The sequence below is a fragment of the Squalius cephalus genome (assembly GCF_949319135.1).
Source record: "Squalius cephalus genome assembly, chromosome: 19".
NCBI lineage: Eukaryota > Metazoa > Chordata > Actinopteri > Cypriniformes > Leuciscidae > Squalius > Squalius cephalus.
The window spans coordinates 11,961,622-11,977,182 of record NC_137140.1 but is presented as its reverse complement, the minus strand read 5'-3'; the positions used below and the strand labels follow the sequence as shown (position 1 = coordinate 11,977,182).

The window sequence follows — 15,561 nt, the reverse complement described above, 5'->3', positions numbered from 1 at the left end:
CAGGTGACATGGGGGATGGGGGAGACCACCCTCAAAATGGCTTCTTATTGAACAAAAGGGGGGTGGCATTATCTGGACCAGTTTTCTCTAAACTTCTATAAACCTTATTTCCTTTTATTTTATCTATCTGGATATGAGATATCTGTACCACTATCTTTGAGACATTTCAAATGACACCAAAAACTTAACAGTCAATGATAAACATTCACATTAAGCCATGTTCTTGTGTGAGTTCTTCGTTGTTTCTGAGAGGAAATGAACCTCACTTCCTGTATGGGGGAGGTTGAATGTTAATTAGCTAGCAGGGCCCTTTGTCTCAGACCCCAACCAGTATTTTCAGTCTTACAGTTCCATGTCACTTAGTCATTTTATTTCATATTATTTCAAGGCCTTTGCAGACTAGCATAGCAAAAGAACCACAAACCAAAAAGACATTGAAATAAATATGCATTTTGTTATTTATGAAAAGCACTCTAAGGTACATACTTAGACACATACGCAGAGACGAAAGCCACTAAAGAGCTACATGACATTTATCAGTACTGAGGTAATTTTGTTATTTTTTGAAGTAGATAAACTTACAGCTTTGCTATAAGTAGGGCAACTTCTCAAATCTATATAAATGACTGTATATAAATGTTCATTGTGTGTTAAACTGATTTACATAAATTGGTCGGTAAAGCCACCAGAAGTGTTCGATCGGTTATATTGCTATTCCCTACCGACAGAGGGCATCATTAACTTACAGCCAAACCCTTTACCTAAAATCAGCCGATTTGCTGTGTATCAGTAGGACATGATTAGTTTTTATGGATATATGTATGTAAATTAATTACTTCAGATGTTATCTGTAATGTTTATGGTCTTTTTGGGCAGGATAAGTGATAAATAGAAATCGTTCAGATGGGTGTGTCTACTGCACACTGCCGACACAGGTAACTGACCTACACAGAATAGATTTCTTTATGAACGTAATTATGTAGGAAATATTAAGCATGAATAGTCAAATAAACAATTATTTTTACAATACATACAAACACCTAAGATTATATTGTACTATATTGCATGAAAATCCAAGGTTTACCATGCAGCATCTTGCTCGGATCGACAATAAATGCTTGGAAATAAAGCGTCATGTCTTTAAATCTATACGGAGCCAGCGTTATTTCTCTGAATAATATGTGAAGTGTGTACATTATTTCCTGATGTCTTTTTGTGGACCAACATCCACTTCAGACTCTTGGAGATCTTGGAAACCATTAAAAAGCCACAGGTCAGCTCAAATTTTATGGCTTTTTACTAGCATGACAGTTTGCATATGAATTAAGTGTTATTTTTTTATATTGTTGAGCTAATTATTGATTTAACAAACATTTAACTGTTGTCTTTACTGCTTCAAAATACATGCTGTAAGTGAAAACACTGTTGAATAATTTATAGTTACTGTACAAATAAAAACAATATTACATAACACAACATAATTACAAAACCACAGTGAAGAACTGTACATGGCGAATTAAGTTGTATGCGCATGCCTTACAGAACATAAATCTGTGTTCAGATTTTAGAAGAATCATTTTGACATATGTAATACAAATTTTGAGGTGTCTCGTCCATCAGCTGATCTGATATTCGCTACTGTAATGAAGAGGAACGTAACTATTAATAATCAGGGGAAATTCTTGACTTTTACCAATTTAAACCTTTTAATTGTTTAGGACATTTGCATTGTAAGAATGTACAGGAAGACTTCAGATATAAAAACACTGACTCGTTAGATAATGTTTTCCTATTAATTCAATGGAATGTGAGGTAATGCTATATAGTCAAGTCAAGTCAAGTCATCTTCATTTATATAGCGCTTTTAACAATGTAGATTGTTTCAAAGCAGCTTTACAGAGATAAGCGTATAATTTAAGGTAACAGAGATTGTTTCGGCTTTACAGCAGAGTTAAGTTATTTCCATCTAAAGTTAGTTTTGATTTATTTGCTTCCGTCGCAATGATCATTTGTTATTAAATTAGGGGCCGCTAAGACGACACCATTCCCTCTACACAGACTTTAAACGCGAACCTGTGAGAAACACTGATGGCGTTCACATGCGCATTTAGAATGGGTTCTATAGTTATGTGCGTTTGAATATATGCAGGTTTGGAATTCCCTACAAGCCAAGCCTAAACAAAGTACTTGTCTTTCCCTATAAATTTTGATAAAGAATTTTATTTTATTTTGTTGCTTTGGGGTAGGAACGCGAAACGGATTTTCCCGACAACGCCTTATCTGTAGAGTGGTAGTGGGATCCTCCATAGGGAGAGACTAGTTGGCACTTCAGCACTGCGTTGTCATCGGTCCAGGCGAAGGTCCTTCGTCAGATCTGGATACGGCCTGGATCCGGCAGGCTGCAGGAAAACCTCGGGATAAACACAGACACTAAAATTAGCGTAGATGCCATTCTTCTCATGATGTAACGAGTACATCAGGATTTTTGGGAAGTGTTCCCGGTTCCGGCTGACCTAATCTATGCAGCCTAACATTAAATTATAGAAGTCTATAATGTATTATGTGAATGCTAGGTCAAAGAGATGTGTCTTTAATCTAGCTTTGAACTGACAGAGTGTGTCTGCTTCCCGGACAATGGTAGGAAGACTGTTCCAGAGTTTTGGTGCTAAATAGGAAAAGGATCTACTGCCAGCAGTCGATTTTGATATTCTAGGTATTATCAACTGGCCGGAATTTTGAGATCGCAATAGACGTGACGGACTATAATGCGTTAAGAGCTCGCTCAAGTACTGCGGAGCTAAACCATTTAGTGCTTTGTAAGTGATCAGCAATATTTTAAAATTGATGCGATGTTTAATAGGGAGCCAATGCAGTTTTGACAGAACCGGGCTAATATGGTCATACTTCCTGGTTCTGGTAAGAACTCGAGCTGCTGCGTTTTGAACCAGCTGTAGTTTGTTTATTAAGCGTGCAGGGCAACCACCCAGTAGAGCATTACAATAATCTAGCCTTGAGGTCATGAACGCATGAACTAATTGTTCTGCATTTGTCAATGAGAGCATATGGCGTAATTTAGATATATTTTTAAGATGGAAAAATGCAGTTTTACAGATACTAGACACGTGACTTTCAAATGAAAGATTGGTATCAAAGAGCACACCCAGGTTCCTAACCGACGACGAAGACTTAACAGAGCAGCCATCGAGTGTTAGACAGTATTCTAGATTATTACGTGAGGAAGTTTTTTGTCCAATAATTAGAAACTCTGTTTTATATTTAAAACAGTTTTATATATATTTATATATAGGGAATACCAATATGGCGCAGTGGCTTCACATTTTATGACGTCATGAGCAATCCAGTCATTTATATAGATCAGTGGTCTATATATCTAAAGTGGTCCAATGGAGGTTGCTTGACCTTTTTTTATATATATATATTTTTTTATTATCTCTATGTACTTTTGTTATTTTTATTTTACTTTAACCTCAGCGGCCGTCTTTGTGTCATAGCACAAAACAAATGTTGGTTATACAGAAGTTAACAGAAACATTATTAACGCAGCACAGGATGGGGGGGGCATATATTACATGCATATATAAACGTTGTGCACAATCTTAGATTTAGATCTTAAGTCCAAAGGTAATGATCAAGATCCCTCAAAGTTTTTCATTTAGGGTCAATTTAAAATGGGAAGGGTTATAAAGAGCCTTGGGATGGGATACGTAAGAAATTATTAATATCTTAATTAAGAAATTTAGAGCGTTTTAAGGACAAAAACCTGATAAAATTTCTAAGGTATGGTAACTGTAGTATAAGTGGAAAATTTTACTCCGGACCATTGAATTATTAAAAAATAATGTGAAAAAAGTGAAAGTGACGTGTAGCCAATATAGTGTCCCATACTCATAATTTGTGCTCTGTATTTTACCCATCCAAGTGCACACACACAGCAGTGAGTATTGAACACACACCCGAAGCAGTGGGTAGCCTGTGAAGAGAGCACTGTTCATTTACTCCTCCTCACCTAAATTACCTGTTGGTACTGAGACTCAGACCCACAACCTTTGGGTTACAAGTCCTAATGGTCTAACCATTAGGCCACAACTACCCAATAAAACATTACATAACAAAAACAACAAAATGGAGTTAACCTGATAAAGCTAGGAATATTGACATGACCAAAACTGCATCCAACAAAATTCTGAAATAGTGCTTTTTTAAAATATTCAAATAAAGCCTAACAGACCCCTGAAATGGTACAACATTTCAACTAGTGCACTTTAATTATGCCATTAAAACCTTAATGTATTAAAACATTTTAATCAACAGATAAATATGTTAACCGTTCTGAAGTATAAAATGTTACGTTTTTTATATTTATCTGAAAATAAACGATGACAGTGACAATAAGACCAGGTGCTTTAATTGACAAAATGAAAAGTATTTCTGTTTTTCACAGAATTTTTTAATTCAAAGTTGAATTCAAAGAAAAGGTGGTAATTGTCCACATGGGTGCTAGCAGTATAACATCACTAAAGCCCTGTACTGCTATTTTTGCTCATTGCCTTATGCATTACTATGCATTATAGTGCTATAGTGGAATACTGCATTATTTTTTGCATTAAATCATATTACACAAAGAAAAAAAGGTTTGGCCATATTTGACCCCATCCAACACAGTCTTTTGAGGAGTATGGTCAAACCCAACCATTGGTTTAATTTTTTTAATTACATTTTTATGCCCAATGGTTAGGTTTGGCCATATTTGACCCAAACATGGGAAACAACCCAACATTTTTTAGAGTGTACAACCATTCGCAAGATTAAAAACTGAGATGAGGTTTCCCAGCTGCCAAACACAGCAACTTCTTAACATATATATCATTTAAAGATTCACATACTTAATACACTAAGAAAACATTCATAATAATAAAAAAATGCACAATTTGCACCTCATAACTGTCGACCCACTAATTAAGCCAGTGCTGCGTCACCTGAGGACAGGACACACAAAAACATTTTTAACAGACAGAAACATTACAGACTTGCACAGACTCTCATTGAACTTACTTCTATCACTTCTTTTGACAAGTTTTCCAACAGAACTCATTGGTGTATTTCAGACCAATTTCCCTCTGGATTTTGCGTGTGAAGCGCTAAAATATGGAACACGCGGTGCTCTTTAATACAGATTTAGTACGGAGCATGTTTTTTTTTTTCTTTTAAATGTGCAAAGATTCCATAATATATGCGCTTGGTGTTATCACAACTTATTAAAAAATATAGGTAAATATTCATATTAACTTACCATAAAATCCTGCCCGCTGTGAGTTCTGTGAACCTCAAAGTCTGAAGCCAAGTGAATAATCCAGAAAGTTCGACACAGAATTAAAAATTAATAAACCAGTTGCTGGGTCAAAGTCTGTCTGTGTTCCGCAGTACTACAACCATGTCACTGTAAGTTGCACCTACTACTACAAGTAGGCAGTCGTGGTCTAATGGTTAGAGAGTCCGGTAACCAAAGGTTGCTGGTCTGATTCTCAGTACCGGAATGAAATGAATGAGGTGCCCTTGAGCAAGACACCTAACCCCCAATCGCTCCCCGGGCACCACAACAAAAATGGCTGCCCACTGCTCCAGGTGTGTCTGTCATGGTTTGCAGTGTGTGTGTGTGCGTGTGCGTGTGCGTGTGCGTGTGTGTGTGTGTGTGTGTGTGTGTGTGTGTGTGCGTGTGCGTGTGCGTGTGTGTGTGTGTGTGTGTGTGTGTGTGCACGCACTTGGATGGGTTAAATGCAGTTGGGTTACATACTTGGCCTTCACATGTCACTTTCACTTTTTACAAGTCACACCTCCTGCAAAGAAAAAAGTATGGATGTCAATGACTGAAACAATTTTAGGACATTTATTTTAAATAAAGTACATTTATTTTTATGTTTTATGTATGAAATGTTTGTAAGGCTAACCTACATTGCTTTCAAATCATATGAGAAAATAACAGTTATTAGTAAAACATAAAATAAATGATCAAACTCAAACGAAACTGTCTCGCATATTAGGGGAGTATGAGGTAAGTATATACTTCTGTAAATATAATGTAAATTAACACAATGAAACTAACATACTGTGGATGTGTGCAAAAGGTCAATTATCCACCTACTTTCAGTTGCAGAATAAATTAATCATAGGTGTCAAATACATCTGTACTTTTACGGTGACATCAGTAACTGCAAACATTTGCTTTTGTATAATGCTGCATCAACACATATATAAGATATTTAAAGAAGACCACTTTTAAATCAACCAGTAGCAAAAAATCACTGTATGATTGTTCTTGGTTCTCTGTAGGAGCTCTATGATAATATGAACAGATCTTTAAGCTGTACGGCGCTGGAGGGATCACAGATTTATCTGGGTAATTCAAAAACACAAATCTGCTTTTCAAAACTATAACAGATAATTTCACCCTTAAAGGAATAGTTCACTTAAAAATGAAAAATCTGTCATAATTGACTCACCCTCAAGTTGTTTCAAACCTCTATGAAATTCTTTCTTCTGCTGAACACAAATGAAGATATTTTGAAGAATATCGGTAACCAGACAGTTGATGTACCCCATTGACTTCCATAGTAGGGAAACAAATACTATGCAAGTCAATGAGGTCCATCAACTGTTTGGTTATCGACATTCTTCAAAATATATTCTTTTGTGTTCAGCAGAAGAAAGAAATTCATAGAGGTTTGAAACAACTTGAGGGTGAGTCAGTTATGACAGAATTTTCATTTTTAAAAGAACTATTTCTTTAACTGACCCTAATTGGATGAGTGTGATGTCAAATTTGACCCCTATTTACTTTCCAAATGCACATTTCTAGTCTTATTGTGTGTGACTGACCAGTGCACATTATTGCAAAAGAAAAAAACAATTAGAATATGTGGAGATGTTCTGGAGGATGTTCTTCAGCCCACACTACCCAATCAAAAAATTATTTCAAAAGCCTGTGTATGAAACACTCAATTTTAAGCTTTTGGCAAAAGCCAAACGTTTAAATTTAAAACCTGCCATTTTTTTTGTCATAGATTATTTTGTGCTATACTGAAATATGCCTAATTACAAACGTCAAATGTGTTGCAAATACTGTTTTATGTTGCATTTAAATGCTATTTAGGAGTATTTGAATAACTACACAAATACCAGTTATGAAACTGTGCAGCCAATGTTTTTTTTTAATTTTTTTTTTTTTTTTTTTTAACACAACTTTGGGGTGTGATAAAGTAAAATAATTCAAAAGAAATGTGTACATGTACATGATTAATATATATATACTTAACACAATACATTTGCCATTTCCAATCATTAATTTCTTTATTATTATTATTATTATTTTTGTTTGTTCTGAAGGTCTGTCTGCCAGAGATTTGATCCTGCACTTTAAACACAAGGTAAAGGACTGGACTCATTTTAAATGCTGCTTCATCCTTTTGGATAATACATATTTATTTTGATCTTTATTATGCAACTTGTCTGATTTTGGACTAAATGTTTGTGTTGTTTCTCTTTATTTGCTCTAGGTTCTGATTATTTTTAAACTGATTCTGCTAGAAAAGAAGGTAATTATTACCATCTCAATACACACTTTATATTAAAGTGGGATCTCAAGAATGATCACGTTTATTATCTCCCTATAGATCTTGTTTTATGTGACTCCGGTGAAGAGATTGGTTGAAACTCTGATGACTGTCCTGTCATTGTTTCCAGGTAAAAATGCTTTAAAACAGGTCTTTTGATATTGTGCCAGATTTGAATCGGCGGGTTTGTTATTCTAACAAAAACAATTTAAGAACTAACCTAAAAGTTAATAAAGAAATAGTAACACTGCAGTGTAACTTTAACAAGATAATATAAATGTTATTAGATTATCTAAAAATTCAAACAGGCTGAGCAGTGTATCGAAAGGATAATCATATTATTCTGTCTTGTATTAATATACAAAAAGGGATAACGGCTCTCGAACTGGAACCGACACATACTGTTTCTGCTGATAGGTGTTTTATTTACTGTTGGTTCCTAGGTTACCAATTCCACCGTATTCCGCTCGAATAACCTGATGTAAACGCACCTAATAAGCACCTTTTTTTTTTCTTTCTTTTTTTTGCAAACCTGGAAAAGATTCGCTTCACATTTGGATTGGTCAATCTAGTTCGTTGACTGGAGGAAAAAATATTGGACTGTTCTCAGGAAAAAAGTTTTTGGGGTCAACAGAAGTATAGATAAGAAGGCACAGTACTGACACCAAAAGTGACTTTTATTTTGTGAAAGATACCAGAGCTCCAGCCCGTCAAGACACCGCACATCAGGGCTCGACAGTGCAAACGTTTCACTCGCATTTGCGACTAAAAATAGATGCGAGCGAAGTGCGAATTGAAGTACAGGAGCATGAGTGCGAATAAAACTTCTTAAGTATCTTAAATTGTATAAAAAACGTATAATCTTAAGATGTTTTCAAGTTGGTTATGGAAAAACAGCGATACAGTCTAAAATGATTACTTAACTTTAAAAGCTAATTATTTCATTAAATATATAACACTGATGAAAAGCATGGCGGAACAAGTGAAGGAGACGCCCTGAATGAAAATGCACATTCATCACTCTCTGACAGCAACTCTGCTGATGGAACAACAGAAAGTGTGATGCAAATAGTTGCCTCAATTTTTTGAGTAAAACCAAGGCAATATTTTTTACAGTGTACATTATTAAAATGAAAAGTTGTATCTGCTAATATTAATGGACTTGAGATAACATGAACTTTAAATTTTTTTTTCAATTAACGTTAACAAAGAATAATAACTGCTGTATCAAGCTTTTGCTCATTGTTACTTAATGTTAGCCTACTTAATGCATTAACTAACCAACTAATGGGACCTTATTGTAAAGTGTTACCTATTGTTCTGTATAGTTATTTTGCACTTAAAACTGTTTGGAACATTTGTTTGCTTTATAATTTTTTTGTGTATTGTTTTATTGTATATTGAAATGTTCAGAGTTGTTTTATTGTAAGAAAAAAGTTATTAAACCTGTTTAGAGGACAACACTTTATTCTAACCTAATGCAATACATGATACCATATAGGCTACCATCGTAAAAGCTTCAGCAATAATCGTTAAATTAAAATTTGATAACGTCATCACATGCCTATATATGCCTATATATATATATATATATATATATATATATATATATATATATATATATAAAGTAGGACTATAAATAATACATAATGATTAAAAACAGTTTGAAGCAGAAATATCTTTAGTATTATTTTAATGTCTCTTTATATCCTCTTATTAAGCTAAAACAAATTTGCATTGTGCCCCTAAAGTTTTTAATGCGCTCCTAAATTTTTCAACTTACGAGCACATATGCTCCTTGGGAAAAAAAAGTAAGCATCAAGCCCTGCACATCTATTCCAGATAGACCCACCCCTAAAAGCAACATTCAAAACAAAGTGAAACAATCTCTTCCTGTCTAATTTGGCCGTTCTTGGCTAGAGTATTAAGCTGCAAAGTAGATTTTATGTTGGTGTTTATGTAGAAGGAGTTATTTTAAAAAGTAAACTTAATTCTTTATGAATAATATTATTAAGTAGGGCTGCACAATATATCGAAATTATCGAAATATCGCAAATGTATATATCGCGATATGCATATTGCAATGGCTTGCAATAACTGGGATCATGAACAAAAGACAAAGAGAAAATCACTTACTGCTCTTGGCTGAATAACATTTGTAGCTTTAATAAGAATCAGTATATTTTTAATTCATACAGTGAAAACTAAGCAGTGTTTTATTTTTACATTTGATTATTCAGTTTCTGTTAAATAAACCTAATGTAGGATAACCTGAAACCCTAAACCCCGTGGTTTACACTGATGTTAAAATAACATTTCTTACGCTACAGTAAAAGACTGCTGTTCACTTTCAGAAGTTTAGGGATGTTTTCTTGTCACAAAAAGAATGTGAAACAAGTATTTAGGCTATATAATTTTAAATATATTTGAAAGATAATTTGTTTATTTTACACACTTTAAGTATTATTGTATCGCATACCGAATATTGCATTATTTAATGAGTTATCGCATATTGCATTTTTCTTAAATATCGTGCAGCCCTATTCTTAAAGGGATACTTCAGGATTTAGCATTAAGCTTTGTATTAGAAGAAAACCTGTAGTATTTTCGAATTACCATGCTTTCCACCCTCATATCCCCCTGAGACAAGAGATTTATGTATTTTTTGTCTGGAAAAAATCCTCCGATGACGCAAAAATCGTCATTTTGCGTCATCGGAGGATTTTCTGGCCAGAGGCTAAAGACTACAGCCAGTAGATGGCGTTGTTCCGCATGTTTTCAGCCCGCCCATAGAGGGTTGGATCTCACTCACAGAATGTACACCGTGTCAGCCGTCTTTCTTTGGAAGTTAAGCTAACAGGCTCTTGTTCTGTGGAGAAAGCTGAATAGTAGGAGAAAGCTGAGTAAGTAGGGGTTACCATCCTCCTTTTCCCGGACTTGTCCGGCGGGCGAGATCGTTCAAAATGTACGGGATTCAGCTTTTGCGGGATTCACCTTCGCCATTCATTGTTTACATGCACACCTTTTGTTTCAATCTAACTGAATTCATTCCGATTGGTGAATCTGAATGTAGTGTTTACATGAACGCTAAACAAGTGATCGGTTGATGTGCGTTTTACCATTGCTAAGAAAATTCCCGCTCCTCCGTGAGAGATGCGAGACCCGGCGCGTCTCAGTAATGACGCCACCGGCCTCGCGCCGTTCTCCCGCGGCCGTCAGCCTCGTCCTGCTCGCCACAGTAAACATAATGAATGAATGGCGACTGTAGAACGCAAAAGCCGAATCCCGGACATTTTGGGCGATCTCTAAATCCCTGGCAAACTCATCACGTAGGCTAGCCTTGTTGTTTGTTTTCAACTGCGCTCCCTTACCGGTAGGCGTGGCCTCCTAAGGCAGCGAAGCAAGTGCATTCTGGGAGTTGTTGTCTTTCATCCACATAAGCCAAAAATACATTTTCTGGCTTTTCTCAGTCTAGAAAGCTCCAAATTCAAAAATTTCTTCACATTTCTTCTACTTAAATGACCTATTTTAAATACACATTCATCTTCCCAGAGGTGAAGTATCCCTTTAAGTTATATAAAGTGACTTATTTTTTTAATTTTTTTTCAGGTATAATAGAGCATGGGCTGGCAGATTCCTCTCACTATCAGCCCCGAAGGAGCATCTCAGAGGACTTCAGTTCACCAGAAATCATATCTGCAGATGAAGAATCATTCTCCATGTCTGCTACAGATGTTACTGACATACCAAAAGAGCTTGAGGGCAGGCGTGATGTCAGTGACCAGCCGGATCAATCAAAGGCTTGTAACACTGCTTTGGACACACATTACCTTCAGCCTCACACAGGAAGCTTGCTGGACTCCTCAGAGTGTGAATGGGAGACCCTGGAGCCTCATGTGATGGATGAAATGGAAGAGAATGTGGACATAGATCATTCAGAGATGTTTGACACAGATTCAGGTCTGCCAATAACAGTACAGCCACAGTCAGCCACAGGACAGGGAACGTTGACCTCAGGCATTGTATCTGGATTGCAAGAAGACCAGTATGGACTACCACTCGCTATCTTTACAAAGGTGTGCACAAAAGACACATTGTCACATCCACCATACTCTAGAGTAAAACTACACTTGTGCAAGTTCAGTAATTATAAAAAGCTTGAATATATTTGTTAAAACTGTTTATACTATAATTAATGAAATTTGGCATGCTTTTATTTAATTCAGATTCAGAATTTTAATTGTTAATTAAACAATAGGGAAAATGACAGTCAAGATATACTTGCATTTTGTATTTTAGTCTAACGCAAACATTTTGCAAACGAATGCAAACGAATTAACTTTTTTTCCCCTCCCATTTCATATCACTATGTCCCTTTAGGGGCTCTGTAAAAAATGCAGTCGAGGTTAGTTTATAAAGTTTGCAAAGTTTTTTGCACCAAAAATGTCCAATATTTATAAAATTCACTCTCTGGGAAAACACTAGGGGTCTTACCACTTGCAAAAACGAAAGAGTCCCACTGCTGTGATTGGCTAACTTCATCGCACTGTATCCACTACCCTCCTTTACAGTATCCTGTGTGTTTTAAAACTTGAGATAGCAAGTACTGTGATAGAGCCATATTTATTGTATCGCCCCAATAAAATGAGTTAATTATAAATATGCAATATGCAATTTAATAAAGTGGCAACAAAAGAAAAACCCCTCATGAAGTCAAAATGTTAGCAGACATGCACATTGAGTAGCAGTGTTGTAACTGACAAAATTTCAACAAGAACGAGAATGCAGAAAAGATGCTTTTTACTCCAGAAAGTTGATAGAACTTCTACCAACAGGGACTAACTTCTAACCAACCGAACCCTGACCACTGGATTAAACATGCAACTTTGATTTGCATGACCTTTTGACTTCTTTGCCCTGTTTCCAGGGTTACCTGTGCATGCCATACATGGCACTCCAACAGCACCACCTGCTATCAGACATAAGTGTTCGAGGTTTTGTTGCCGGAGCGACCAACATCCTCTTCCGTCAACAGCGCCACCTAAGTGATGCCGTTGTGGACGTGAGTCCAACTTTTTTTTCTTTGTTCTGTAAACACTCTAATTATGGAGACAGACATATGAGATATTATTAGGTGAATCTCACAAAGCCTGTCAAGAATGTGTGCAGCTCATTTCTTTGCATTGTGACGGTATATTCATGAGAGTTAAGGCTTCTCAATTCTCATTCCTGTTATGTGTCTGGTTGGTCTACTTTTGATTGTAATTCTCTTAGTTCATGATGATGATTCTCAAGATTAATGTAATATAGTCAGGAAAAACATCCTGTCCAGACATTATAAATGATGAAAAAACTATTTAAAATAATATACATGACCAAATGTGGACACTTTTCTAATTGATGTGTTTGGCTACGTTAGCTACAGCCAATATAACGGGAGCATAAAATAAATTCCTCAGACATAAATTTTCAGAAGAATAGAGCTTATGACTTAAGACGACATAAAATAATTGCCTAATAGTTTTCTACAGCTATATAGCAGTTTTGTGTGAAAAACAGGCAGAAATTTAAGTTGTTCTTCACTGATACTTCCCCTCTGGTGAACTTTTAACTGCTGTAGCTAGGTCTCTGAGAAGATCTGATTCAAATAAAATGTATCTGATTCAAAATCATTCATCCACAAATCAGACATTATCAGAGATGTGCTTATTATGGGTAAATAACAACCTCCACGGTTCTACCATCACAGAAAGGATAACGGTCAACTTGGATCATGTTGTCTAACCACTTTATAACATTGATGTCACTGAATCACTTTCAGAGTGTGACATTTAATCACTGTTGTGGATACCATAGAAATGAATGGGAGGTTGAATGAGCCAGTAGGCTGTAGATAAGTGATAAGCTGTTTCAAAGTCAGTTTATTCAGCGTTTTGAAGCCATCCGTTAAAATAAAACAGTAAAACAGCATCTTGTCTCCCCACCCCAGTGTTTCTTTTTTTTCCATGCAGGCTTGCTTTAAAGCAAGTCTGACATTACTATTTCTTTTTACAAAGATGTAAAGAATAGATAAGGCTTATTTGAAGATTTTCAGTGAACAATGACTTAAATTACCAGTATGGCTTCAGATGACTTGGAATATAGCACAAACTGTTTGGCCACTTTTATTATGCTTTTAAGGTACTTTAGCATCCTTTCGAAAGCTTGAATGCTTTAGTCCCCATTCATTGTGACTGCTTTGAAAAGAGCAACTTGCAGTCACAGTGATGACAGAATATTTTGTTAATTTGGGTAAACAATTCTTGAATTGTCATAAAAATAATGTCATGATGCAAAACACAATACGGTGTTAATGGCCCTTAAAATAGGCTTAATTTTTGTTTGCAATGTATACACGTTTTTATTTCCTTTTGTTTGAAATATGAAACTGGTCTGTTTTGTAGGGAGAGGTGATAAGTTAACCCATGAGGCTGTTAAACCAAATATCTTCTCGGATGTACAGCTGTTGAGAGTTAATTCTTTTAAATTTGCCTGTGTGCAGGTGGATGAAGCCCGTATTCAGATCCATGACCCAGAGCTGCGCAAATTGCTGTCTTTAAGTACAGCTGATCTGCGATTCGCTGATTACCTGGTGAAACATGTCACTGAAAATAAAGAGGATGTGTTTCTTGACGGGACGGGCTGGGAGGGTGGAGACGAGTGGATAAGGGCGCAGTTTGGCCTATATGTACACTCGCTGTTATCTTCTGCTCTACAGCAAGGTGAATTACAACACACACACATTTATATTAATTTGTGTAAAATGTTTTAGAATACCTGTTTGTATTATGAATGAACATGAATTAACAATGAACAATAGTAATTAAAGTGATGGAATAAGGGTGCATATGATGAAATGTTTTGAGTGTTGAAATGGAGACAATCTGTTATCTCCAACTTGTGATGTGATACAGTGACCCAACAATACAGTGCAAAACATCCATGCATCTAATCTCCTACAGTATGTCCATGGATGGATGGCCAGTTGATGTAACACACACATAAACAATCACACTCATATCTAGTTTCCAGTTCACCTAACCTGCATGTCTTTGGATTGTGGGGGAAACTGTAGCACCCAGAGGAAACCCACTCCAACACAGGGAGATACAATCTGCACACAGAAATGGCCTCTTGGCTCAGCCAGGACTCAAACCATTGCCCTTTTTGCTTTGAGGCGAGAGTGTTACCCATTGAGCCAGATATTTGTTTAAAGGGATAGTTCACCCTAAAATGAAATTTTTCAATTTGAAAAATGAAGTCATAATTTACTCACCCTGGTGTTGTTTGTAATGCCATATGCCCTTCTTTCTTTTTCAAGGAGAATTTCTTAAAAATGTCCCACTCACTCTAGTCCATACAATGGCTGTGAATAGCGACCAACATCAAGCTTTTAAAAAAGATGCAGAATTATCACAGAATGATCCCATGCGACATGTTGCATGTATTCCATATTGCATATGTTCTGGGGATGTACGATAGGGTTTGGTGGAAAAACAAACCGAAATTTAATGTATTATTTAACAGAAATCCTCCTGACCTTGGCAGTAGGTCTGTGCACGGCGCATGTTTATGACACTCTATTAGCACCGCCGTTCACTCTGACTCAACCAAAAAAAAGCACACAAATTGTGAAAAATCAAGATGAATAAAAACGCAACATGTAATACACTCCTAGAAATCCCCAAAAACGTATCCCTGTACTCTCTTCACCAAGTTAAACATATCCGAACCAGAACTCCAGGTCTCAGGTGACAGTCAGAATTGACAGATGTGAATGTGATAAAACAACAGATAAATTCACCTCAAAGAAGAAAGTACATGGATTGTATTTCATGTCGTGCTTTTATTCATCTTGATTTCTTGTGTGATTTTTCTGGGCGAATCGGAGTTA

At 36.1% G+C, this 15,561-nt stretch overlaps 1 protein-coding gene across 3 annotated transcripts in view; it reads left to right on the top strand.

The window, feature by feature from the left end:
- avl9 (AVL9 homolog (S. cerevisiase)) overlaps positions 1 to 15,561 on the top strand; it is a 60,000-nt gene that overhangs the window by 32,174 nt on the left and 12,265 nt on the right. For all 3 annotated transcript variants that reach the window (XM_079851254.1, XM_079851255.1, XM_079851256.1), the window contains exons 6-12: positions 6,349 to 6,415; positions 7,402 to 7,442; positions 7,572 to 7,610; positions 7,689 to 7,758; positions 11,238 to 11,704; positions 12,556 to 12,690; positions 14,170 to 14,389. In XM_079851254.1, the coding sequence (XP_079707380.1) occupies positions 6,349 to 6,415; positions 7,402 to 7,442; positions 7,572 to 7,610; positions 7,689 to 7,758; positions 11,238 to 11,704; positions 12,556 to 12,690; positions 14,170 to 14,389 (1,039 nt within the window). The remainder of the gene's footprint in view (positions 1 to 6,348; positions 6,416 to 7,401; positions 7,443 to 7,571; positions 7,611 to 7,688; positions 7,759 to 11,237; positions 11,705 to 12,555; positions 12,691 to 14,169; positions 14,390 to 15,561) is intronic.